The sequence below is a fragment of the Agelaius phoeniceus genome, chromosome 9, assembly GCF_051311805.1.
Source record: "Agelaius phoeniceus isolate bAgePho1 chromosome 9, bAgePho1.hap1, whole genome shotgun sequence".
Lineage (NCBI taxonomy): Eukaryota > Metazoa > Chordata > Aves > Passeriformes > Icteridae > Agelaius > Agelaius phoeniceus.
Genome location: NC_135273.1, coordinates 6,737,425 through 6,765,282, shown reverse-complemented (window position 1 = coordinate 6,765,282; position 27,858 = coordinate 6,737,425). Strand labels below are relative to the sequence as shown.

The window sequence follows — 27,858 nt, the reverse complement described above, 5'->3', positions numbered from 1 at the left end:
GAGGTTCTGGCACATCCCTCTGGGCACACAGAAGTTCTGGCACATCCCTCTGGGCACACAGAGGTTCTGGCACATCCCTCTGGGCACACAGAAGTTCTGGCACATCCCTCTGGGCACACAGAGGTTCTGGCACATCCCGCTGGGCACCCAGAGGTTCTGGCGCGGCCCCGCCCCGGCCGTCCCGAGCATCCCTGCCTGGGCTGGGGGCACACAGAGAGGAGGGCAGAGGAGAGGAATCGCACCGCGCCCCGCACCGCTGGCCAGCGCTCCCCAGGCTCTCACGGGGACCAGAGGAGCCGCCCCTCTCCTCCTCCTCCTCCTCCTCCTCCTGCAGCCGCTCCTCCTCTCCCGCTCCCGCCGAGCAGCGCCGGGGTCGCGCCGGGAGCGCAGCGCGGAGCGCGGCTGCAGGAGCGCGGCTGCCGCCGGTCCCCGTCCGGTCCCCGCCTGTCCCCGCCTGTCCCCGCCGGTCCCCGGGCCCCGCCGGTCCCCGTGTGTCCGCAGCCGGGCCGGAGCATGGCTTGGGGCGAGCTCGGGCTGCTCCGCTGGCTGCGGGAGAGCCGCCAGTCCCGCAAACTCATCCTGCTCATCGTCTTCATCGCGCTGCTGCTGGACAACATGCTGCTCACCGTGGTCGGTAGGTGAAACGGGCTCGGGCTGCTTTCCCTCCCCCGGCTTCTGCAGATGCGCTGCCTGAATGCCCGATTAATGCTCTCAAACCCAACATTTTCAAATTCTGATTAATTTCGTTTTTAACCGTGAATTATATTGCAGGCATTGCAAACGCGCCGCCGTGGACATCAAAGTCTTGCTTTATTTCCATGTTAATGGCAAGATAAGGAATGGTATAAAAAGGTCTTAATAACTCCTTTTTTTCTCTCTTTATTTTCTATTTTTTTCCTTTTCTCTGCTAAACGCCACTAATACTTTGTAGAACAGCAGATAACAGTATTTTTAGCTCATCATTTTTTCTCCTGTGGTCATGCAACTGAAACAACAGGCTAGATAACGTTGGAGATGCCTGTTTCCTTTTGATAGTTCTGTTTCCCCCACATTGCTCTTAAAATGATAGGTTAATAAGAAAACTATCTAAGTCACTTTTAAGAAAAGCACTTCCATGAGTTAGTTTAATAAAATAATAAAAGTTTCGATCAAAGTCTAAGATCCAACTTTTAATGGCTTCAGTGGCACAGTGTCAAGATTCAGAAATCTACTCAAGTAAAACAATTGAATATTTTTGACTGGTAGACTTAGAACTCCTCATATTCAAATGTTTATGTGAAATAAAAGAATCTAGTCCAGAGAAACCAGATGCTCATGGATATGCACACAAAACACACCTGAATGCTCATGGTTCTCCTGGAAGTGACTTGGTCTGTGCAGAGCCAGCTCTCAGGTGATGCTTCAGACTCAACTTCTGAATCTGACTCCTGAATTCCTTGAAGGGGTTTCAGCTTAAAAGTTGATGGCACAAGGTAGACCTTAGTTAAAAAAAATCCATTTTTAGCAAGTTGATTTTGGAATTCTTTTACATTATTCTTCTGCCTTATAACGTTAGTAATATTTAATTGCTTGTTTAGTAATATGTACGCTAGAGGCCCTAGAAATTATTATAGTTTGCAGATTTGAGAGGCTGGGCTTTTTTCAGGATGAAATGCAAGATGGGAAAGGGTGATTCTGTCACTTGAATTAAAATGAATGAACCTGACATCTGTTTTTACAAACTCTGAAATCCTAATGTCTGAGATACACATAAAAGCAATTAAATTGCAGCCAAGATCTTAAAACATGTAAACATGGTTCCTTTTGGATGATCTTTTCAATGTAAATTTTAAAATAATAGGACATGCAAACATCAACATATTATTTCTGATTCCTTGATATAGGTCTGTTACTTTTTTTCCTTCTTATGCCTGGTGCTTATCAATATTTTGGTGGTTTATTTTAGAAATGTTTTATATAGCATTTTTTTATATTTTGGTTTAATAATCATTCGAATGCTCTTCTCATTATTCATGCTTCCACAGCCTAATAAAAGGACTTGTGCAGCCACGTGCAACAAAGGGGCTTCAGACATGGGTTTTGATACTTTTGATATTTTGCTTAATGATGTATGTATAGAAAACCTTATGGAAATCTTATGAAAACTGGCAAAAAATAAAGATCAGTGTAAATGAACTTTTTGTTTTAACCTGCACTTCTGAGTTACGGGTGTGTTTTTTCCCACGAGCAACTTTCTCTTTCAATTCTGTGTTTCTGAACGTGCCCTGTAGGAAAGCCTTGTATTTCGTGATCAATGGCACAGCAAGCAGCTTGGTGATTCCACTTCCAAATAACCTGACAGTAAGATGCCAATGTATTCTATTTGTTTTTCCAGTGCCAATAATTCCCAGTTACCTTTACAGCATCGAACACCAGAAAAATGCCACAGAAATCCAGACTGCTAAACCCAACGTCCCCTCAGCAACCATGGACAATTTCCAGAGCATCTTCTCCTACTACGACAATTCCACCATGCTCACTGGAAATGAATCTGACAAGACAGAGCCTGCAGAGCTGCATCAGACCCAGACAGAGCCAATGCTTGTCAGGGTGACTCCCTCTCCCTCTGACTGCCCCAAGGATGACAAGGAGCTGCTGAATGAGAACGTCAGGGTCGGCCTCTTGTTTGCTTCAAAAGCAACAGTGCAGCTGATGACCAACCCCTTCATAGGGCCCCTGACAAACAGGTATGGCATTGCTGCTGCTCCATCCCACACCTGTGTTTTAGCCCAGATTGGTGTTTCAAACAGGTTATTCTTAATTCTCTTAATTCTCCCTGGATTGCTGCCTTCTGGAGGAATATTTTAGTGAAATACATTTGGTGAACACTTCTAAATGCTTACACCCTCTCCAAAATAGCTGCACATCAGCCATTAGTATCTCACACTTTTCCCCCAGCTCCTGAGACCTTGGGTTTTTATAGAAACTTTTGCTAAGATGGTGTTTGCAGTTTAGGAAGGATGTTGAGATGCTTGAGCGCATCCCAAGGAGAGCAACAAGGCTGGTGAGGGGCTTGGAACAGAAGCCCTGTAAGGAATGTTTGAAGGAACTGGGGGTGTTTGGCCTGGACAAGAGGAGGCTCAGGGGTGACCTCATTGCTCTCTACACTCTCCTGAAGGGAGGTTGGGGTTGGTCTCTTCTACCGGGCAGCACTGGCAGAACCAGAGGACACAGCCTCCAGCTATGGCAGGGAAGGTACAGGTTGGATATTAGGAAAAAAATTTCACCAAAAAGAATAATAAAGTACTGGAAGGCTCTTCCCAGGGAGGTGGTAGAATCACCATCTCTGGATGTGTTTAAAAAAAGCCTGGACATGGCACTTGATGCTAGAGCCTGGTTAAGGTGTGAGGGCATGGGTTGGACTCGATGATCTCAGAGGTCTCTTCCAACCTCATTACTCTGTGATTTTGTTGAAATATCTCCCATATAGTTATAGGAGGCCAAAAGACAATGCAATTCATGAAGATTGTGAATTGTCAATATTCCTGTGACATCCACATTAGGCAAAGATGATATTGACACTGTAGGCAGGGCTCAGACCCCTTCCCTGCTGTCACTGAGATGAGCAGCTCTTCCTGTGTGGTGGTTTGGACTTGTCTGAGGAGAGAATCAGTGGGAAATTTGTGTGGACTTCAGGGAAAAGTGAACAAATGTCCAACTTTGCTGATGCCATGTTCATCACCAGGTTCAGTGGGTCCCACATTCCCATCAGTAAATGACTCTGCCCCATGACTCTCCTAATTGCTCCCTCTAAATTCTTGCAAATACATGATGTCTTGAACCAAATATGTTTAAATGGGACTTCACAGAAAATTTATTTAAGCTAGGATCAAGCTTTTAAAGCCCCTTTCCAAATCCAAGCACTGGTGATGTTAACATGAAGATTAAAAAGTATATATAATACCATTTAAATTTTTGATGTTAATAATAAATTTCATTTCACTGTTAGAATTTTGTGTAACCACTCCCCATAGAAGCAGTTTCAGTCCTCCCAAACAGACTATGAGATCAATCTCTGCAGGAAATAATCTCCAAACTGTATTTAGTGTACATATGATCTGCATATTTCATATGTAAGCTGTTTTCACAGAGAATTATTCCTTTCAGAAAATGCAGCAGAAATTTGTACTTGTAGAACACTTTTGTTTAAGCAATCAAGGTCCATCATAGGTGGCAATGTTTAAAACAACCAACACACTCCAATGACAGATATTTCAGGTTTTGAAGCCAAAACTACCTTGTTTAGGTTTTATAGTGTGTGTCTAAATCTATATATATAGATTTATATATATACACTATATATATATTTAGGGTATATATATATATTTATAGTGTGTATATACATACATTATATATGTATACAGTGTGTATATATATATATATATATATATGCTATTAAACCTAATATATATATATATATTTATAAATATATAGTCTGAGTGTTTCCTTTCAATCTCATAAAAAGTATCCAGCTGAGAGCTAAGCAGCATTTTTGGACTCACAGTGTTATGTATTCAAAATCTGTGCTTGGTCTTTGGAACTGATCTAAACACAAAAGCTCTAAATGAGAGAGACAGTTTCATTTCTCTCTCATTTCCCCTTACCACCAATACATATCACCTACACAGATATAAGTACACCACCACAAAATTACTTTTGCACAAATATTGCTGCAAATTGAGAAGGATTTTTCTTACCCACATTGTTTAGTGAGGGTGCCATAGCTCCTCTGCAGGTAAAGTAACAAAACATCAAATGATGTTTTTATAATAGTTCTTTGGATGTGCTTCTAGTTTTTCCTAGCTGCCCACATGGCTGCCCTATTGATATTTGCTGGTTTTGTGTTAGCACCATCATTTCCAGTGCCTGCCAAATGAGGAGAAAGGTGTGTGGTCACCCCTGTGCCCTGGAGCCTGGGATGTGTGTGATGCATCCCTGCTTTGGCCATGGGGCAGGAGGTGTTCCTGGAGCATCTCCCTTTTTGGCACCACACCAGAGTGAGCTTTAGTGCTGGGAGCTGAGGTTTCCTCCTGGAAACATCCCCCAGGATTTTGCCTGGGGCACTGGGGCAGGTTTGCTCACAGGAGTGGGAGAAGGAAAAACAAGGAGCTCTTCATCCCATCATCCCACAGGAAAAACTCTTCCCTCATACAGCTGAAGTGAGTGCCTTGATGGCAAAGTGGCCCTAAATTAAATTTTGGGTTCACTGGTTTTCTTCCATGCATTATTTGTATCTTGGTACTGGTATCTGCCTTGGTTCTGAGAAATGTTTAGTGGGAAATATCAGTTAACACATTTATCAATTAACTGTAGAAGTTATCAGGTACCCTCCCCCTCTTAAGCTGACAATTTCTAATAATAATGTATATGATCAGCTAGAATGTGTGATTGTATAAATCAAACAGAAAATATCTGGGTTATCAATAGACTCTTCCTTACCACTGATAAGCTGTTTGGTTAGTGTTAAACTTTTTGCCTTTATTACTTCTATAAAATTCCAGCAAAATATCAAAGCTTAAGGAGAAATGATTGCTTGTTTCAAGATTTGTGTTCAAGTTGGTTAAGATGCCCAGAAAGTTTCTTTTTCAAATGAGTAGCACACTGTGTACAGGGATTTTTATTTTTCAATCAAATGTAGCTGTTCTAGAGGGGTTTAGAGTTTTGGTCAAGTGCTGGTTTTCACCAGGCACTGGCTTTGAGTTTGTACAGCCAGCAACAGGATGTTCTACTCATATCAGTCTGTGCAAATAATCACTATGTGTTAGCTTTTCTGAAGGTTTCTGAAGGTTTTGGAGCTTGTTTTCCCTTTTTTATAATTACTGAAACTTTAAATTTTCAAAAACAAATTTCAGACTTGGTTTCATTCAAGGAGTATGCTCTGCAAAAACCATTTCTTATTTAAAGCCCAGCTCTTTTCATGGAACAGCAGACACACCTGGCTCAGAGAACAGGTTTGCAGTTCCTGAAACAATACAAGTTCCTTCTGCCCTAACAAAGTCCTGGCAGAGCAAACACCAGTGATGGCTTTGCCATAGGAAGTGAACAGTTCACTTCCCACCCTGGCACGCTTTCAGGGCAGAGCTGACAAGATTTTGTGGGTCAGAAGCACATTATTATGTTTTTCCTGGTGGTGACATTTGTGAGCAGCTATCCACAAAGCACAGCAGCTGACACAGGGCTCTGTGAGGAGGAGGCACTGGCAGGGGCAGACTGAAAGCTCTGCCTGAAGCTGCCCTGTGAAGAGAGTGGGCAAAGGCTGCCTTTGTAACCACCTGCTGTATCCAACTGCACTGGCACAGCTGCCCAGAGCATCTGGGGCTGCCCCTGGATCCCTGGAGTACCCAAGGCCAGGCTGGATGGGACTCCGAGCACCCTGGTCCTGTGGAAGGTGTCCCTGCCCATGGCAGGGAGTTGGAAGGAGATGGGGTCTAAGCTCCCTTCCAGCCCAAGCCATTCTGTGGTTCTCTGATTCATTCCATTGCTTTTACCAATCTCTCAGCAAGCTCAGAGGACCAGGCTGTGAGCCCAGCTGTGCCAGCCCCTCAACCACCAGAGACAGTCAGTGCCTCTGCCAGGTGTGTCCCCTTCTTTTATTCATTAGTCTGAAAAAAAATTGTAGTTTTAACCTTGTCTTTATTCATATCAGCCTCAAAAAACGTAAAAAATTAGTAGCTATTTTCATCATCACCATCCTTGCTACAGCTTTGAACTCCTTAGCATGAGAGAGAGAGTAGCTAGGACCAAGGTGTGTTCATGCTCAAGACACACACAGAGAAGAAAGCAGAGGAATAAATAACATTTGTAACTACTTTTTACAGTTCAGTTCCTGTGAGAGCTTTCCTTTCAGGTTTTGGCAGAGGTTGAAGTGACCTGTTCTGTCTGTTCAGGTCACTCTGTCCCTCTGCCTCCCCCGTGCTCCAGCACAGGGACCACACACCCTGTCCCTGCTGACCCTAATTGTTCCTTTTGAACTCCACACATATTCAGTGGTTCAGAACCTCAAGGAACACATTCTTGCCATAAATCCTCCCCAGTCTTCACTGGCAGTGAGGAAGAGAGCCAGAGCTCCAGCCAGGACAGAGCCAGCAAGGGGTGCTCACGTGGAGCTGTGTGACAGCAAGGTTGGAACCAGTGGATTTGCAGCACTCTAATTGGTAATTAGGCTCTAATAATCCACAGCTGCTCACCTGGTCAATGTAACCTTTATTGTGCTGTTGCACAGGACCAACAATCTGCTGTCTTAGTCTGGAGTAATCTTGTTAATGGGCATAAATCATTTCCTGAGAGCCCTACAATCTGGAGCCACAGGGACTGAAATGGAGTTCATCTGGGCATCATTCTCCAGCCATGGCAGCCTTTCCTTTCCCTCCTTCAGCCAGTGACTCAGACTTTTCCAGAGATCACAAATACTTGTAATAAGCACTTTTAGCTGCAAGAAGCCTTGGTGAGACATGCTGGACTCTGCTTCAGAATTGCTTGGAGGGTTTTGAAAGGAGTGCCCAAGAAAATTATATGTTTAGCTGTAGTAATAAGAAAAGATAAGGGAGAGGACAGGCTGTAATATTCTCTGGTGCTGCATACATGCAGAGGAACAAAATGCAGAGGTAATTGTGATGGAGGGTGCTGTGTCATGGCTGAGGAAAAACTGCATATTCACTTTTCACATGAATGGCCCAGGACCAAGGGGCAGAATCATGGAATTGGCTGCTGCAGGTGGTGCCTCTCCTTTTCATGATTATTTATAGTGCACTTGTTCAGCACAAGCTCCCAGTGTGTGCTCTCAACACCTGTAGAACAGAGCAGGGAGTGCAGCTGCAGGTTGGACATTTGTGGCAGCACAACTGCCTGTTAATTAGGGATGCTGTTTCAGGGTTTGCTGAGAGCAGGGTGTGTTGGGATTGCCCAGGAAAGGACATTCTGCATATCTAAAGCAATGTGGGCAGGACTGTCCCCTGAGAAAGCCCAAGCATGGCTTCTAGGGGTTCAGCAATTCCATGCAGGGGCAGAATTCAGCAATTCCATGCACTCCAGAATTGTGCATCTCCACGTTTTGGGGGATGCTCTGAGCAATATTATAGTTCCAGAGTACTATAAGGACTTGTTCAACTCCCACCCTCTGCCATGTGTCACTTTCCACCTTGCTGTGGCCCTGTTTGTCCAAGGAAAAGGAAGAATAAGATCTGCAACTGCAAAAATTAAGAACAAAGCTTGAACAGTGTTACACTGAGCATTAGAAGTGGCTTCCAAAATGTTTGTTTTCTTCCTGCCTTCAACCACCAGAAAGTTCCCAGATGCAGGAAGCCCATTGGAAGAGTTGAAATCTCCTTTATTTAGTATGACAGCACTGCTCTGTGCTTAATTTGTGAATGTTTGTGGAAGATCTCCCAGCTCATGTCTCTGATGCAATGATGGAAATGTGAATGTGGGAGCCAATTTGGATGGCATTTCTCTTCATGCAGTAACTGAACACCATTTCAGTGTACTTGTAGCAGAAGCAAACTGCTATCTCACAGGCCCTGTGTCCAGTCTATGAATTGCTTGATTCCTGAACTGAAATCAGAATTCTCCCTCGCAGTTTCCATCCTAGATACATCTGGGATGGCCCTGACAGACCCAGCCCTACTTTACTTTGCAGTGGGAAAAGGCATAAAGACATTCACTGACAATGCCCACCACCAGCAGTAGCCATACCCACAGGGTTTATTTACTTTTTTTTGTCTGCACTCCTCTCAGTGCTTTGTTTAATTGAAAAACTCAAAATCAGAGCAATTGTGATCAAACTCTCTGTGGCCTGTTCTACACTGGGAAGTGCTCACTTCAGCTCTGAGGCAGGTAAGAATTTGGCAAGAGGTCATTTTTTATTTCCTCGTGTACATAGAAACACCAGTGGAGACCAGCATCCCATCATGTAATACCTATTACACACACTGCAAGGGAAAGGCTGGCTTAGAAAAACATCATTCCCTTTAAATAAAGCAGACAAAAAGAGTATTACTCTTTTATATATCATGTGTGAAGGTGCTGGGAGATTAAAGTTATTTTCCTAAGGCTGCAGGGAAAGTCTGTGACAGGGATTTAATTTGCTTTGGAGACACCAGTTCAGGTGAGTAGCACATGAGTGACCAGGCTCTGCTGGATATTTACAACACCCACTTACAGATTTCAATTAGGAGAATCTATGTTAATATGTTTTATAATATGTTTTTGTCATATTTTAGTGCAGTGGTGATTTAAGGCAAAATACCATGTGAAAGCTCAATTTATTTCATTCACAAGAATGAGACAAACAATGAACACTGAGCTCTGCACTCGAGGGAGTTTTCCATTATCAAAGGTTCTTGACTGTATAAAAATATTAATACAAAAACAAAGCTGAGAATAATTATTTTGGTTTGTCTATGCCATGACTACTGTCATTAAAAGGGCCATTTTTGACCCTTCCATTATTTGATTGACCTGCTTTGGCCAACGCTGCCCATTTAAATGTGCAACACTCTCAAATGATTGCAAACTGAAATCCTTTGAAAGTACTCCTGAATTTGGCCATTAAATAATGTCCAGGCAAATACATTTGAGATGCACAATCCTACAAGAAATGAAGCTGTGAACAAAGTGTGCTGGATGGGGTGTGCACACTCTCTTCAGAGCTACCTAGGTTTGGACTCTAGGGTAGATTTTTATTGGTGTGAAAAATAATATATTGTGATTTTTTTTTTTTTGGTGCTTGAATTTTCAGTTTTATCTGCTCAAAAAATATAATTGCTTCCCAGCCAGGGAGTTCTTTATTTCCTGGAAACTTGAAAATACTTGGAGCAACCAGGCATTTCTACAGGCTGTTTGGAGTCCTAATGAAGAAATGGGCTGATGAAGAAAGCTTTGATCAGCTCCATTTCTGCTCCTAAACCCATGGAAAGCAGAAGTATTATTCTCAGGCTCTTTGGGACACTTCCAGTGCTCCTGAGGCAAAACTCCCAGAAAAGCTGATGACAAATTTTTCCAGTAAAAAAGCCATTGGCTTGACTATGTCTCATTATAATCATTGTCTGATGAGGATGGAAACAGATGAGCACTGAAACACGACTGGGGTATTTCAAAATTCAGCACACTCAGGGAAATCTTCCCTTGGCATATCTTTGGCAACCTCATGGAGCCCCAGAGGGGTTTTATTGGGAACAATTAAGGCAAAATGAGAACAGGGCAATCGGGGCAATCATGAGAAGGATTTTTTCCAGGGATTTCAGATGAAAAGCCTGCTGTGTCAGATGAAAAGAGGTTTGTGATGTGGAAATATATGACCATGTGGTCCACAATAAACAGTTCAAAGCCTGCCAAGAAACTACAGGTTGGGTTTGTGTGGTGTGTGAACTCGTGTAAGACTAACTCAAAACCCCAGAAATGTGAATATTCATTTTGTTTTCCAGAATAGGCTACCAGATCCCACTGTTTGCTGGCTTCTGCATCATGTTTGTTTCAACAATCAGTAAGTGTCACATCTTACTTGGTCTGGCCCAGGCACAACTTTTAAATGAATGGTCCATAATAATTATCACTAGGAATTCTTCTGGTTGATCTCTGGGGACTAATTCCCAAGGAAAATTTGAGGGAAAATTTGAGGGAAAACTGGGGTCAGCTCCACATTGATGGTGGTGCTGATGAGATTGAACAAGAGATCTTGATCTGAGGGATCACAGCCCTTCATCCCACCTCAGCAGGCCTCTTCCTTAGCTGAGCCTTCCAGGTTTTTCTGATCTGGAGCAGGGCTCAGACAGTTGTGAACAGCCAAGGGAGAGCTGTCTTGCAAGGCCCTGGACAGGCAGATACCATGGGGGCTTATCAGAAAGATTGTGAGGCTGCTCGTGAGCAGGGTATGAGTCAACAGGTTCACAGTGCTGCTAAACATCTCTGTGGGATGTGCAAACAGCAGCACAGCCTGCCAGTCAGCTGAGATAATGTGCCTGCTCTAATGGCATTGATAAGGCTTCAGCTGCTGCTTTGTGCTTGGCTTTGGCCTGACATTTAAAGCTGTGGCCCAGACAGAAAGAGTACAGAGGACATCAAGGTTCATTAGAAGCCTGTGAGGATCAGTGAAAGAGCTGGTTTTGCCTCAGAAGGCAGATGTAAGATGTATTACAGCCTGTGACAAAAAAAGGAAGGGGACAAACAATTTTCCAGGTCCTCTGTACATAAAAGAAAGAATAATGAGAGGTTTCCCAGAGGGGATGTGGATGGCACATCCCTGCAAGTGCTCAAGGCCAGGTTGGACAGGGCTGGAGCAGCCTGGTCAAGGGGAAAGTGTCCCTGCCATGGCAGGGGACTGAGCCAGGTGATCTTTCAGGTCTCTTCTAACCCCAAACATCCTGTGGTTCTATGATCCTAAAACTGTATCATCAAGGGGACTGAAGTACTAGAGAAGAGGACCTGGTCTTAGAGGCACTGACAATTCAGTGGTTTAGGAACATGTTAGATGAATTCTGGTTGGGATGTAGATAAGAGAAGGGAGCCTAACTCATGGCAGAGGAGAGAGCTGCTGATCTGCTGAAATCCTTTTTCCCTTTATTTTTATGTGTCCACACAGTAGGGATTTTTGTAAAATGTGGTGAAAAGCCCCAAGAGGCACAACCACAGGGCAGGTGGGAGGAGTGCACGTGGATCCCATGTTTGGCTGGTGCATGACACCTTCCTGCAGCTATAACCTGCCCAGCAAAATTCCTAGGTGGCCAAGGGATGGGAGCTGAAAGAAAAAGCTTTATAAACTCACTGTAGATGTAATGACACTGACACTGACAATGACATGGGCTCTACAAGCAGGGATGTGGTTGGGTTTCTGAGAAACTCCTGTTTTCCAGCACTGTGGGTGGGGAATGTTGGCAAAACACCTGGAAACAGACAATTATTTTCACAGTTCTTCATCCTAACTTGCTTGTCTAACAGAGCAATTCTTCCAGGCTGAGTGCAGCATCCAGGGGCTCTGTCCCAAAGGGCAGGGAGTGGCTGGGGTGAACCCTGGGGTTAAATCTCCTGGGAAATAGAGAGTGGCTCATCCTCTGGTGCAGTTTCTCTGCCAGTGGCAGGAGGAGGAACTTGCTGAAGGTTTTGAAGGGGGGGGATCTGGCTTCCCTGCACCTTCAGCCAGCTGTGCTGCACACATCTGGCAGCACCAGGGGAAAACCTCTCTCCAGCCCTCATTACTGGAGGAAGCATGGTGAGTGTTGTTAGAGCTGCCTTCCCCAGTGCCTGGAGCTCCACACTGGAGAGGTGAGGCTGGGAAGAAAACTCTTATTACTCCTCTTGTGTGCAGCTGAACCAGAGCAGCTGTAATCAAATCCTGAGTAATTAGTTAAAACTGCTTGGGCTCTTGCATTCTGTGTTACCTGGAGGCTGAGACACCTGGGAGCAATTCAACACTGACACATCTAAATGCAATAAGGGAAAATAATGCAGTTAGCATTGAAAGTGGCACAAGTCACTGTAAACACTTGACTGAATTGTAGGAAGTTTTTGTGATAGTTTCAAGAAATCTAACTTTTTAACCTAGTTATAGTTAACCTAATTTTAAAAATTACCTCTGTTTTTCATTTTTTTTTCCTGCAGTGTTTGCCTTCTCTGGGAGCTATGCACTACTATTTATTGCCAGGTCCCTGCAAGGAGTGGGTTCCTCTTGTTCTTCTGTGGCAGGTAAGAGATGATAGAGGAAAATGCAAATCACTTTCAGTCTTTTTTTTTAATTTAATTTCATCAGCACATTCAATAATTAATACAAAAATATTCAGTTGAATCAATTTCTTTTTTTGTTTTTCTGTCTATTTTATATAAAGTAGCTCAAAAGCAAATGTCTTTTAAGACTTCCTTGGTATTTGGGTTGCAGTAAGGTAGAGCACTAAATGAACTGCACTCTCCCTGGGATTTCTGCACCTGTGTCTTCAACATTTTAAATTCATTTTTAGCCCTTTTAAAGGTCACTGGGAACTTATGTTGGTACTTATTACAGTTAGAACAGCAGCACTGTCTGTTATGGAAATTTCTGTTATAAAATGTTGTTTTCAAGGGCTTACCATGCTGGCTGCCAGTTTAGGTACCAGAGTTCCAAAAAAAGTGTCTCATTTTTAAATGAGTAGGTAGAATGGAGTATGGGTTTTCAGCCCAAATTTTTTGAGCATTCTTGAGGCTGAGGCCTGAGAAAATTGTTCATGCTGAATATTCCAATCTTGGAAAAATTTCCTGCAATGGCAGGAACTGACATCAGCTAGGGCTGCAAGTCAAGCTTTCCCAAGGGAAGACATGCCAGAATGAAAATGATTGTTCAGCTGTAACTCAGTCCCTGTGCAAGGGGGCACCTTGAGCTATGGGCTCCTAGGTGAGCACAAGATTTTCTTTTTTCTCTGCCAATGAACACAAAAGAGCAGAAAAGGCCAAGGGACCATCTAGTCCACCCTTTCCTGAAGGCAGGATCAACTTAATATCTGTCATTCCTCATGCACACTTGACAGGCCTGACCTCAGAAGCCTCCAGAACTGCCCTCAGCATCCAGCTCAGTGCTTAAATACCTTCATGGTCAGGAAGGTTTTGTTCCTGATGTCTCATCTAAAGGCTCTTTGCTGCCATGTGAGCTTATTTCTGCTTGCCATCCTGCAGAGAACACAAAGATCAGTTTCCTTTCTTTATCTTCCTGGCTCTCTTTTGTATTGCAAGGCTGTTATCACCTCTCACATCAGTTTTACCCTCTCTGCTTTTAAATTGGAGCTCCTGCAGTTGTCTCTCACCGCTGTTATTCTGAGCCCTCGCTCACTCTCATTGCCATTCTCTGCAGGGTCTCCAAGCAGCCCCAGGTTTCTCCCTGAGCTGCACCAGAGCCAGACCCAGCTCTGGGGGGAAGCTCTGGCTCCTTACAGGGCCAGCAGCAGTGGGAGTCTCACCCTGTGTCTCACAGCCAAGGAAATTTTGTGAGCCATTGCTGGCAGTCATTTCCTCCCCTGCGTTTGTGTCTGCAGTCATTCCTATCTACGTGCGATAGAACACACAGATCTGAATCTATGTCCTAGAACTTTGTGTTATTGTCTTTGCATTTCCCCCTCCCTCTTTTCTTCCAGAATATTTCCCCAAATCCCACATTCATGGTGAATTCTAATGCAGCTCTCCAGCTGTTCATGCAAACAATTTGATGTCATCCACTCTTTTCAATAAGCATGGTAATCCACTCAGGGCCTCTGCTCCTTTGGTGATGGATGGTATTTACTGAGTGACCAACCATGCAATGTATTGTTTTCCTTCTCTGTGTAGCTGCAGAACTTATCTATTGAGTCCTATGTAAATCTTGATTTGAAAACAGAATTATTAATTTCTATAAGGACTCTTCTGCAGCATTTACATCTGCAGTGTCTGAGTGCTCCACAAAAAGACAAGCAAATTAGGCTTCATGTTTCCTTTTGTGAAATGAAGGCTCATCATCAAGTGCAGAAATAAGGCATGTGAAGATAAAGGTCAAAAGGATCCTTTAATTTTTTTGTGCTGAACTTGAAATACTCATTTACAAAGCAATCAGTTCTGCATAATACCTCCTGCCCAGAGCACTGTCCACAATTGGAGCTAAGTGGTCACCAGACCTTTGTGCACTCTGAGTATGAATAAATGATGGTGAATACTTGTCAAAAGCTTTGATTCTGCTCATGGAAAGCATCATCAAAAAGCTCTGTGAGAGAGATGAATAAAGAATCTAACTAATAAGGGCATCACTAAATTACCTGACTAATACTGCACAATAGAACTCGGGGACCATCAGTGCTGCCAGAACCATTTTTGCTTGGAAGTTGATTCTATGGGGAGGGAATATATGTACATACATACATACATATATATATACACACACAAAAAACAAAACCCCAAACACTTGGTTATTTCTGTATAATGTTTAGTAGGTGTGGCAAATGATGGCCATAAACTGTACCACACAGATGCCTAATTTTGTGCTGTGCTTTTTTCTTATGTCTCTTTATTTATTTTATTTAATTTATTTATTTTCCTATGTTTGTTTATTTATTTGTTTATTTATTTATTTATTTGTAACTGTAGGGATGGGATTGCTTGCCACTGTTTACACGGATGATGAAGAGAGAGGCAACGCGATGGGAATTGCACTTGGAGGCCTGGCTATGGGAGTATTAGGTCAGTGAGCTGGAGGCTCTGCTGGCAGAAGGAGCCATCCCCCAGCCATCCCAGAGCTTGTTCTTGGGCCCTCTGGCAGCAGCAGAAGGGTCTCTCTGGGTGTTGTGGTCTTGTGCAGTCTCCAGAGTGGATTCATGGTGCATGTGAGGAACAGCTTTTCCCAACGCAGGCATTCCCTGTGTGGGTTCACATGTCAGGCAGTAATCTCTGAGATGTTTGGGATTTGTTTACACTGCACAGTGTTTGTGGGGAATGGAGAATATGGTTATTGCCATGATCAATGATCTTTGTGGGATTTTCAAACTGGATTTTTGGTCGCTGTGTGCCCGTAGCAGGGTGCCCGAACGCTCGCAGGGGTTTTGTTCTGTCAGAGTTTTCACAAGTGTGTCCTTTCCTTTCCTTGGCAGTGGGGCCCCCTTTTGGGAGTGTCATGTATGAGTTTGTGGGGAAGAGCTCTCCTTTCCTGGTGCTGGCAGCCCTGGCTCTGTTTGATGGAGGTCAGTAGGTCCCTGAGGCACGTCCCATTCCTGCTCCTGCCATCCATCCCGTCCTGCAGGACAGTCACAGCATGCATTTCTTTTCACAGCTGTTCAGCTACTTGTCCTGCAGCCCTCCAGAACACAGGCAGAAGTGAGTATTAAGGTAAAACACTGCAGGAATGGGTGTCACTTTGCCTTTCCTAATCCCAAGTTTTTGTTTCACAGAGTCAGAAGGGGACACCTTTACTGACACTTCTGAAGGACCCATACATCATTATTGCAGCAGGTACCAGGCCTTTTTTTCCTTCTTTAAACCAGCCATGGACGTCATTCCTACCCCCTTGGCATGCCTTGGGCTGAGCTGCTTTAACAGCATTGTCATTTGCTGGTTTACTTTATGCAAAGATCTAAGAATGTGTTGGTAATACAGGATGAATGAACCAGCAGAAGCACAATAGGCAGAAAATTTGAAATAAATGTGTCTTTCCAACTGAGAGGCCACTAATGACTTGCAGGTGCCTGCTGGGGCAATGAGATGTGGCCAGGAAACTTCCTGTGAGTGACTTGGGCCAAGGCTTTCAGAGTGAGGGATTGCCAGCACAGGGAATAACACTGAACCTTGTTTCTGTTTGAAGAGGGAGTAAATTTGGTCTCTTGAGTGTGAATTGTTGTATTTCAGAAAAGGTCTGGTGGAATGGTGAATGGTGTTTGGTATTATATGTATCTTTTTTTCTGATGAGCCTTTCTGTCTCAAGAGAAGTTTGCCTTTTTGCATTGCACATTGCTGAATGTTTATTCTGAAGTCTGTAATTAAACCTGGCCCTTTCTAATGTTGACAAAACACCTGGAAACAGATAATTATTTTCACAGTTCTGTTACTTCATCCTAACTTGCTTGTCAAACAGTTCAATTCTTCCAGGCATTTCTGGAAGTTTTCTGTTTCTTGCTGATTTTAGGGAATTATCATAACCTTGATTCTGTGACTTGATTGAGCTGTGACTTAAGTTACACAAACCCTTTTGCTTGAGAAATTCTTGGTGCAGGAAAAAAACCACTGAATAAAAGTATAGCAAAGACAGTTCTTGTGACAAGAGATCAGATTTGTCATTCAGCTGATTCAGTAACTTCTCCTACAGCAGTTAAATGATATAAAATATGAGAAATCCCCATGGATTATCAATGGGATTAAGGGGAGCACTTGGGGTCTCTGCCTCCCAGGACAGAGGCTGCCCAGTGCTGGGACAGTGCAGATGATGTTCTCTGACCTCAGCCTCTTCTCCTTGCTTTATTTCCCTTGCAGACCAAATTTGGTTTTGTCAACTGCCCTGGTTTGTGTCAGAGGTGATGCCTCACAGCCTGTGCCATCAGTACCCTGACTGGGCAGGAGAAATGTCCCTGAGATGTTTATTCCCTGCTGGTGGGAGCTCAGGGAGTGAAGTCAGGTTCAAACCTCACTGACAGGGATTGCAGGAAAATCAGTGCTACTGCCTGGCAAAGCTGCATGACAGACAAGTTGCTTTGAATGATCAGATCCAAAACCCAGAGCTGAGGCAGGCATCACCATGAGCACACCTTGGGAAGGTGTGGGACAGCTTTTCACTGGGTACTGCTCTTTCCCAGGAAAATGCCACTGACGTCTGTGGCACTCTGCCAAAGCTGGGGGGGTTCTTGGCTCTGGAGATGGGATTCAGCTGGAAGGCTGCAATTTCCCACCTTCTGGCCAGCACAGGACATTTAATCCCATCCAAGGAGGAAAAGATTCAGGATTGATGCCCTTGACACGTGGCACTTTAAAGTAAGGTCAGCTGCAGGCAAGACTGAGGAAAAAACTAATTTGTTTTCTTTTGGGGAAGCTTTGCTGAGGCAGCAGGCTCTTGGGCTTTGCCCTGAGATTGCAGAGCACAGCTCAGGCTCTCACTTTTCTCTTGGGGCACTTCTCCAGGTCTGAAGCACCTTTATCACCATATCCCTGGGTGCTTTGGCAAGCTCTGGGGGTGCTTCCTGGCCTAGGGAGAAGCAGGATCCACAACAGTGTGCAGCCACACCTGTTTCTCCTTCCTTTGTGAGCTTTGTTCAGAACAGAATAAACTGAACAGAATAGAATATTTAATTAAATCGAATATTTAATTAAATAGCAAAGCCTTTGCTATTTAAGCTGTCTTAGTTAGAATGGTCCTGCCTCCTCTGGCTGCACCTTGTGCAGCCTGAAATGCTTTTTCCAGCATCAAGGAAGCTGTTTGAGCCTGGCTGACTTTGGCCTGGGAGAGCCCCAAGGTGTTTAACTGGGGCTCCTCACAGACCCACTCTGGGAGCTTGCACCCAAGTGGAAAGGTTGGCTCTTGTCTTTAGGGCAAAGCAGTGCTGAGCTGTTGCTCCTTGCCTGGGGAAGGGATGAGCCAGCTAGCCAGCAAGGTCATTTCAGGAATAGTCTGATATATTCTGACAGCTCTGAGCAAAGAATGACATCAGTGCTCATTTGGTTTTGAACCTTGTGATGAGGAACTCCCTGTGAGAGAAATAATGTCTCTCTGACCTCTGAAAAATACAGCTTTTTTTTTTAAAAAAAAAGGTAAAATTTGTATAGTAAATGACTGGAAGAGTCTAGAATCTATTTTCCTGAAATTCAGAGATTGTAAATATTAGGAAGAAAGGGAACACAAGCCTGAGGTTGTCACTTCCAGCAGTGATTCCCAAAAGCCATTTTAAAGGGATTAGCAGAGGGGACATGTCCTGTTGCCCTGCATTAAGCCTTGAGTGCCTGAGGGCCTTTTGAGTAAGTGTGAAAGGCATCTTGGATCCCAAGAAATGCCATGGGGGTTCCTAATCCCTGTACTGGAGCTGAAGTGCAGCACTGAGGAGGGATGAGCACGACCCACACCCACTGCTGTGGGCAGAGCTGAGCTGGCAGCCAGACTGAACCAGCACTTCCACCTCTTGTCATCCTCTGTGTCTGGGCTATTGAAGGTCCAGGGATTCAAAAGAGATTGAAATTCATAGGGCTGTGCAAGCTCAAAGCCAAAGCCACGCTTGCTGCCCCAGTGCTGCCTGTAGGATCTCCAGAGAAAATCCCCATTTTTGGGAGCAGACATCCATCCCTGGGCTCGTACCTTGGTATTTCCAGGATCAAGACCTCCACAGGCTGTCATGTGGGGCAGGATGAGCTCTCAGGTGGCACAGGGTCAGAGCCTGAGCCTCTTACACAACAGGGCTCTGCTATTGCCCCAGGAGGCCAGGTAAAGACCAAGTGATTGCAGTTTTAGCTAATCATTTGTACAACAGACCTCGTGAACTTTCCAAATGTCATCAAGCTCACTGCAAACTTTCACATTATGAAATAGCTTAACCTTTATTGTAGAATTTCTAGGAGAATAGAAACATATAAAAAGTTAGCCTTCAGTGATTTTACACTGTGTTCTATTTAATGTTAATCACCATCTGACGCGTGACAAATAGGGCTGTAAAAAGTGCAATATTTAATGTAAAAGCATCCATTCTTTGCATGGTGGTTTTTTTAAAGTCAAAAGAAATAATTACTACTATTTTTCCCCCTCCCCTTCTTTCTTTAAGGCTCAATCTGTTTTGCAAACATGGCTATTGCTATGCTTGAACCAGCTTTACCCATCTGGATGATGGAGACCATGTGCTCAAAAAAATGGCAGCTTGGTAAAGTACAGTGCACTGTTTGCATCTCTATGTTTTGTCTATTGAATGTCTGAGTCCTGGTCCTGTTAAAGATTATTTGCTTCAGGGGGTTAATTAATATTTTTTATTTGGCATCCTTTAGTGGTTAATTAATCATCCCTTTCAACAGAAAGCAGTGGGGAGCCCCACCTTGGACCTTGTTATGAATTTTAGCAGGGACGCAGCCTTGGGAAACCAAGTCCCTGGGCAAACAGGGAGCATGGCCCAGGCATCCATTTGCACTCCAGAGGAAAGTGGGGCAGGTAATTTCTCTTTGAGGTGAGCAAGAGCAGGAAAAAACCACCAGAAAGTGGATTAAATTCTAGTGAGTGACAAACTGTGTGTGAGAGGTTGATGTGAATCTTCTTAAGTGGGCAATGCTCAGCCTTCATCTATCTCTGATTAATTTAATGATGTGGTCATGAGGGTATTTTTTAATATCAGTGTATAGCTTGAAAGAAAAAGAAAAATCCTTCATGAAAATGATGTTCAGCTGATATCCCTGCTCTGTTTTAATGTACACATTACACCCTATAGAAAGCACAAACCTTAGTTCTGATGAATGCTGTTGAGATCTAGAGTGGCCACAGATGCAGTTCTTAATGAGTGAACCTTTTATGAGTTCTTAATGCTGAACCTGGCAGTAACTTCTAGCCTGTAATACAGCAGTATGAACGTGCAAACTTAGGTATTTTGAACCTCAAAAAGGAAAAATAGATATTGCCTATCTACCTCCCTCACCAGTTTCATATTACTGCTGCAATAGAAATGAGATTTACAAATCTCTTCATTGAACAGAGGTTACTAGAAGGAAAATATCTATTTTAAATTAAGACTAATTTAACCCCTTAATGATACAAGTAATTGACTCCATTTCACTCAGTCTGGTTTGACAGCATTAATTAAAATTTTTAAGCCTCTAAAATTGTAAATTGAACTGCAGGGTTTTAAGCAAATTATTATCTTATGCAATTGGAAGCCAGCTGTTTGAAGCATGATCTGAAGAAGGTGTAAAGTACCTTTATTTGACCAATGAATATTACTGTGCATAAAGCTTATTTACAAAATTATGGCTCTGCCTCAGTGTACCACAGCTTACAGACCAACCTGTGCAAGTCTTATTTAACAAGACTTTGCAGCACAATTTGTCTTTTCCAGCTGTCAAGGTCTGCTCTGTGTGACCATTTGGTATAACCAGAAAGCTCCAAGCAGTACTGAAGTAGCTGTGGTTACACAGGCTGAAATTAAATATTTCCCCAGCACCGCCACTGTAACCCACAAGGTTTTTAATCACAGGATATTGCTGTGCTAAAAATTACCTCTGGGTGTTTTTTTTCCTTATGAATATATCAGAGAGATGGGAAGGAAGATGGATAGGCAGGAAATGAGAAAAGCTCTGTTGTCCTGGTGAAAGATGAGGAGCACACACACGAGAGGCAGGGCTGGGATTGTGAACCCTGACACCACAGCTGATTCCTGAATCTCTGGCTGGGTCCTGCCCTGGGACTTCTGTGTAAGGAGAGGATGAATCCTCCAGTACAGGCTGAAATAACTGGATTTTAAACCAGAGATGTCACCAGCAGCATCTGCTCTAGATACAGCCACTGCTGTGGCAACCTCATGGATAGAAAAGCACTGCTGGTGCCAACAATGTGTTTTTCCACGTGGAAGTGGGAAATGAGAGAGACAGAATTTACTCAGGTGTCCTCATCTGCAAGCTATTACAGTTTTAAAAATTTTTATTTTACTTAAAGCAATATGTAATTAAAAAAAAAATTAAAAAATTAAAAAAATTAAAAAAAAAATTAAAAAATTAAAAAAAGCACCCACCCTGGGCTGGCTGCATGTGCAGGGCACGGGCTCCAGCAGCCCTGAGCTGCAGCAGAGCTGCTCTCCCTGACCCATCCCAAAGCTTATTGCAGTCAGATAAAAACTTTTTGCTCTTTGTTGTTCTGTCTTCTCTCCCAGACCAGTTCTTGTATCTAATGCTGAAAAACTCTTTTTTCAAAGACATCAGGTTGCTGCTGCATTTCACAGATGATGTCCTTGATTTCAGGAGGAGGCTGCAACAAACCGGATATTTGATTCTTTGAGCTCTATTAGATGTGTCCAGATCAAAATTGCAGTGTCTGGCATTTATTAGTTTCTTCTAACACTTCCCTGAAATCCTTGCTGATAAAACCTCTCATTCATATTTTTCAGGCGTCGCTTTTCTTCCAGCCAGCATCTCTTATCTCATTGGGACGAATCTTTTTGGGATACTTGCACACAAAATTGGAAGGTATGCTTAATTTAAAACTACTAATCACCTCCCAGTCTCTTCATGTACCATTTCCAGTGTTTCCCAGGACAGTTTATTGATAGTGGAAATTATTAAAGCTTGTTCTATAGGAGCAAAATGGCTTTTTTTTGAACACATTGCTACTTTTGCTGTTTAACTCAGCGCTTCAGACAGGGCTTTGAAACATTCAGGATCAGCTCTAACATCTCATTATCACCATCTCTGAGTGATGTTTCTTCTTTGGTAGGTGGCTTTGTGCTTTGCTCGGGATGCTGATCGTGGGAATAAGCATTTTATGTGTAAGTAGACAATCACAAATCTTTTAAATCATGTGAATGTTGGTGTGCTCATCTTCAAATATGTGCTTTTCCCATGAGAGTTTCATGGCATGTTATTAAACAATGTGTGGTTAATGGGTTCCAGATCAGAGTTTTGAGTGCTTTCCAATTTCAGTGCTTCAATTATTTTTAGAAATGATGACTCTGAGAGGAGCATGCTGCTCTGTTGAGCTGTCACTCAGCAGTTTATAATAGTAACTGTGTCAGTGGTTTAATGGCACAGTTGTCTGAAATGACAGCTCAGAACAAGGATCAGACTCTCAGATCTGTACAAAGTGGGCCATAACTACTTGGAGAATTTGTCCCAGAAAGAGAAGCTAACCTAATTAGCATGTGCAGTATGGTGTAATTAACTGCCTGAAATTTCCTTTGTAGGTACCGTTTGCTAAAAACATTTATGGGCTCATAGCACCAACTTTTGGAGTTGGATTTGCCATAGGTAAGAACATTCGCAATGAGTTCTTGCAATCTGCTGTTTCTGTAAAAATGATTTGATATGAAGTTACACAGAAAATCAGTTTTTTTGCTATTCTGATCTAACAGCCTGAGCTGTGGCCCAAACTGGCAGGCAGAGCAGGAAGGAATTAAGGGACAGTGCTTAGGGAGTTTGAACCAGGCTGCTTTAGACCAGCTGGACCCCCAGGCTGTCCAGAACTGCTCCATCAACCTAAAGAGACCTTTCAACCTGTCCATGAATGTAAATGTTGTTTTTAGAAATGCAGCTGTGCACTGCCCCAAACCCACAGCCTTTCCTGCAGAGGAAAAGGGTTTATACAGTCATTTCCACTGGAAAAAAGAGGCTTAAATTGTTTGTACACAAAGGGGAATTCCCAAGATCACACACAGGTGCTCCTCAAGTAACGTGTGTGACTTTCCTTACCCTGGGCTGTGCAGTGGGGACCCTGCCTTGTTTTCAATGCTTGGTGCTCAGCAAATGTCCTGGGGCATCTCCACACCAGGGATGTGCAGTGAGGGGAAAGAAGCTACAGGAACAAATTATCTTAGCAGTTTTGTGAGCTGTCTGTGCTGTTTCTTGCCAGAAATGAGGGTGTGTACCAAAAGACAGATAAAAACACTGGAAATCATCTTGGTTGACTGGGGGCAAATGCTGTCTTTTAGGCCTTCAGTCAGGATAGGTTCACACCAGATAATTTCCCCCTAATTACTTGGCAGGGAATGTGGGGTGGGAGCTTTGCTCAGACACTTGGTGGGAAGTGTGGATACACCCTAAGCTCCCACCTCCCCTGTCCTCTGGCAGGTGCCACGTGTGCCTGTCCACAGGTGACCCCAGACACAGCAAACACCATAGAGAGCAAAGCTAGCACAGACTGTTTTTACACAAATCTTGCTGTATACATGTCCACACATGACCTCAGGCACAGCAAACACCATAAAAAGCAAAGCTAACACAGACTATTTTGTGTTATCTTTGCTTTCTATATGTAAATCTTGCTTAGTTATGAACAAGCATCCTTTTAGCTGCTTTTTGCACGCCTTCTTAGCACATCATTCACCCAAAAGGGGTTAAAAGAAGGGGAGGAAAAGGCAGCAGCATTTTCCTGGCATGTGTTTTGCAGGGATGGTGGACTCCTCCATGATGCCAATCATGGGCTACCTGGTGGATCTGCGCCACGTGTCAGTCTATGGCAGTGTGTATGCCATAGCTGACGTTGCCTTCTGCATGGGTTTTGCCATAGGTAAGTCCAGCCTTCCCCTGCCTGGAAAGCACAGTTAAGCAAAGCAGGAATCTGCTACAGTGCCAGCTGTGAATCCCAGTGTTGCCTGCAGATTTTATGAGAGGAGGTTCTTATTTTCTGCAAGAAATCAGAGCGGGGGGAATTGTGTTTGGCATCTGTTCCCCCTCCCCTGCTGCAATTTTTCATTATTGAGTTAACAGGCTCAATTCATGAGCCTGAAGGTGTCTGAAGGCACTGAACATAAATGGGATATGCTGACGAAAGAGGCCTTGGAACACTTTAATACCACAGCTGTGCTCCAAGGGTCTGTGGGGGAATCACTCCCCCCTGACCCCCTGCCTCCTTGAGAGCACGACACAGCTGCCCTCAGGAACACCTCAAATCTCCCCAAGGAATGTGGGCTATGGAGCCAGGAAAGTTTTATGATTATGTTTAATCATATTATACTTTTATATATCTTTTATATAATTATATGTAAATTTATATAATTTTTGTATTTATAAAATTTTATATATTTATATTATATATAAAATTTATATAATTATATATATTATTACAGATAAAAATGATATAATTTTATATATTTATATATATTTTATGTAATTATATATAATTGTGTTAAATCATAATTATATTTATGTTTATAATTACAAACACGCCTTTACATTCCTCCAATCTGTTTGTAAGATGGGGGGTTTGTATACAAAATTACTTGTATGCAAAATATGCTGCTGCAAATGTTGTGTCAGAGCAATCTGCAGAAAAGGGTTTTTTTCTGTACAAGGTCCCTCTGCTGGTGGTGCCATTGCCAAGGCCATTGGATTCCCATGGCTCATGACAATTATAGGAATTGTGGATATCATCTTTGCTCCCCTGTGCTTCTTCCTTCGAAGTCCACCTGCCAAAGAGGAGAAAATGGTAAGTGTAACTTGGTTTCTTTTTTTTTTTTATTTTGTTTTTTTTTTCAGTGAAACAAATGATAACTTATATTTGCATCTTTGCCTCTAAGTTCCTCAAAACAGGACCAGCTCAGTGTATTTCACTCTCAAGCATTAACTTTGGAATGAACTCCCCCTTCTTTCTATGTCCAAGATGTATAAAGGCAAACCCTTTATTCATTAGATGTTACAAAGTCACAAATTTGATTTTTATAAACAGGGTCCTGCAGACATTCCTCTGCACCAGCATATGCTGTGGTGGAGTCAGTAGAGAATTCATTTCCCTTTTCCTTGAGGAGCCAGAACTCTTTTGGCCAATTGACCAAATTATTCCTTGGTGTGCCTCAAACTTGTTTTTCCCATAGCCCTCTGGGAAAAATACAAAAAAATATTCCACAGTATATTTTGAATCATCTTTTTTCTTCCTTCTCTTCCCTTCATACAGTTCACCTATCCCTACAAACTAGTGGCTTCTCCTGTCCAATATGTACCACAGGGCTTCTCTTTTTTTTTATAATATAAATTTACCAAAGACTTATGATCTGGAGCACTCAGTGCTCCCCAGCCACTGCAGGGTGTGTAAGAACAGTGTCACCATCTTTAAATTTAGCCCACTCAGCACTCCATCCTTGCTCTTCCCCAAAAAGGCTGATCTGGGCCCAAAATGTAGTTGCTGGTTGTTTATTTGGGCGAAAAGAAACTAATTTTGCATGGCCATGGTCTTATTCTGCAGTGGCACCTCTCTGCAAGGTCAGGACAGCACCTGATGCTTGTGCTGCTCACTTTGTGCTGGCAGAAGGTGGAAAATGGAATCTTGCTGCAATAATGGTGTGTGTGAGGCCAGAGACCTTCTGTTTGGCTCATGTTTGGACTGCAGAATCCCAGTTAATCCCTTGTCATGACCTTTGCTGAATGCACTGGTTTCGTTTGTTTTGGTTTTTGTACATTAAATAAGGCTGAGGAACAGAAAGGAAAAAAAAAAAAAAATCAGCTGCTCTTTCTTGGCAATATAAAATTTATCATACTTCCAAGGGTCTCCCCTCATGGCTCCAACACCTTCCAGCATCTGCCACCTCTAATATAGCTTTAAATGCAAAATAGCTCCTGTTCCCAAAGTGGCTCCTGGCTGTAAAATCATGTACAGTTCTTTCAGGTTGGAGGAGAGACAAAAGGAGGGTCCCAACACTGTGGTATTTGCATTATTATAACCCCCAAACTTATTTACACTCAGCAGGAAGAACACTACACAGCCAGTCCAGAGCTCCTTGGGAAATTTCAGGCCAGAAATTTTAGTATTTTATCTGGCTCTTACCATGATTACCACTTTCAGCTTGCCATGGGTGTCAAGCACAGTATAGGGACCACCACTCCTGGCATTATCCTCAGTTTTGCTCTTCTGGAACTCCATGGAAAGAGGGGGGAAAACAGTAAAAGAGTCCTACTTGAAGCAGTAGGACTGCTCTTGATCATTCATCCAGGTTTTAATAGATGGAAATCAATTCTGGGAGGGGTAAACTACTGTCTCTGCAGAGCAGGTAGATGTATTTCAATAACACCTGGGCTGAAATACTGGAAATAGAAATTTTCCAGAGCTGTCTTCAGCACTAAGATCCCCCCTCACACAGACCTGAGGACCAAATTTACCCTAATTGCAATCAGTTTGGGGTCTGCCCCAGCCCCAGCCTCAGCTGGATGCTAAGCAGAAATACTCACACTCTCTTTTCTTCCAGGCAATACTCATGGATCACAACTGTCCTGTGAAAACAAAAATGTACACCCAGAACAACATCCAATCCTACCCCATAGGTGAAGAAGAGGAGGAATATGAAAGTGATGAATAACAGAAAAGCCATATAACATATTTAGGTGTACAAAATGCTGTGGTTCATGTGAAACATCTCATCCAGAAATAGGTTTTAGCTGTACTGTACATTTAATAGTGAAATGGTCAGAGAAACCAAAGGTATATTATTTATTGGTGACTATAAAGCAGACTGCAAACCGCCTTATGGGGGGAAAGAGCTTTTATAGACCATTTGTATAGTGTTACTCTTTGTGTATTTAATTTTATTGAATATTACACTCTATTTTTTATTAAATGTGTAGTATAAATCTGTATAAAATGTGAATTTTAACTATTTGGTTTTTAAAGTCACCTCATTGACAGTCTTTCATATTTTATTTGAAGTCATAGGTTACTGTCCAACTTGAGTCTTTCTTATTTGATTGGAAATTTTAAAAAGCAACCCTCAAAGAAAACCCATCCAATATGCATCCTTTTAAGTGACACCCTTGTAAGTGCATTGAGAGGAGCTGGAATTCAGAGTGTGGGCAGCACTATCACTTTTTTCAACTTCAGGTCCTAATAATATATACAAAAAACTAAGTAAGAGGCACAGTTTCTCTGCCAGTTTAAATTCTGCCTTCTCCCTGAACCCCCAGCGTTGAGGAAAACATGTTAAAGAGATGAGTGTATTTGTATTATTGGTACCTAACAAAGCTTTAATCAAGCAGTTGTGCAATGTGAAGCCCCCAAACACTCAGCACCAGGTAAACAAGTGGGGATGAACATGCAGTGCTCCCGTCCCTTAGCAGGGAATGTAACAGCATGAGGATACCTTTTGTATTTCTATCTTTTGGATCTTTTAACATATTTCGTATTTATTTCAGTTTATTTATCTTCAGTGAGTGGTTAGGAACAGCTGCAGTATTGCAGTATTCAGTCTTAGCAGGTACTGAAAGTGAGCTGCTAACTGGAGCAGTTCAAACAACTCTTCTACATGCATTTATGTATCCATCTAAAAATTCAGTGTACATTTTTTTTTAATGAGTTCAAATACACTCTTTGCTTAAAAAAATGGAAGAAACAGCCAGTTTGTTGCCAATCTCTCATAACATTTGGGGACACAGCCCAATACAGGTGAAGTACTGTATTAGGCAGTCCCTGTCTGCACTTAGAAAAAACAAGACTTGGAAAGAAAGCATTTTAAAAACAATCCCAATGTCCTTCTCAGCCATGGTGTATAATTTCATTTGTAAAATGAAAATCTTGATGTGCCTTCTCTCATGTAATTGCAGATGTTTTATGTACTACAGCATAGATACTATGTTTACATATAGTTTTGTAAAGCGTATATACTATGGTCAAAAAATATGAAAAATATAGTGGATCAAACTTCAAGTATTGCTCTGTCAATAATTATGCATTCAGAACGCATCAAAATAAAGTTATCTGACAGAAGTTCA

General features: G+C 42.8%; 1 protein-coding gene across 1 annotated transcript; it reads left to right on the top strand.

The window, feature by feature from the left end:
- Window positions 1–378: 378 nt before the first annotated feature.
- SLC18A2 (solute carrier family 18 member A2) lies at window positions 379–27,858 on the top strand. Its single transcript, XM_054637454.2, has 15 exons — window positions 379–634; window positions 2,375–2,726; window positions 10,461–10,519; window positions 12,631–12,714; window positions 15,106–15,198; window positions 15,606–15,695; window positions 15,785–15,828; window positions 15,903–15,963; window positions 19,245–19,340; window positions 21,561–21,639; window positions 21,887–21,938; window positions 22,353–22,416; window positions 23,555–23,674; window positions 24,459–24,592; window positions 26,343–27,858. The coding sequence occupies exons 1-15, from the start codon at window positions 514–516 to the stop codon at window positions 26,451–26,453; spliced, it is 1,560 nt and encodes a 519-aa protein (XP_054493429.2). The 5' UTR covers window positions 379–513; the 3' UTR covers window positions 26,454–27,858.

Bases quoted from the DNA above. Each gene is read 5' to 3' on its own strand.
- SLC18A2 (XM_054637454.2), top strand. From the start codon at position 514: ATGGCTTGGGGCGAGCTCGGGCTGCTCCGCTGGCTGCGGGAGAGCCGC. The intron at 15,199-15,605 runs GTCAGTGAGCTG...TTTCCTTGGCAG, and splicing joins CCTGGCTATGGGAGTATTAG to TGGGGCCCCCTTTTGGGAGT. The intron at 24,593-26,342 runs GTAAGTGTAACT...CTTTTCTTCCAG, and splicing joins CTGCCAAAGAGGAGAAAATG to GCAATACTCATGGATCACAA.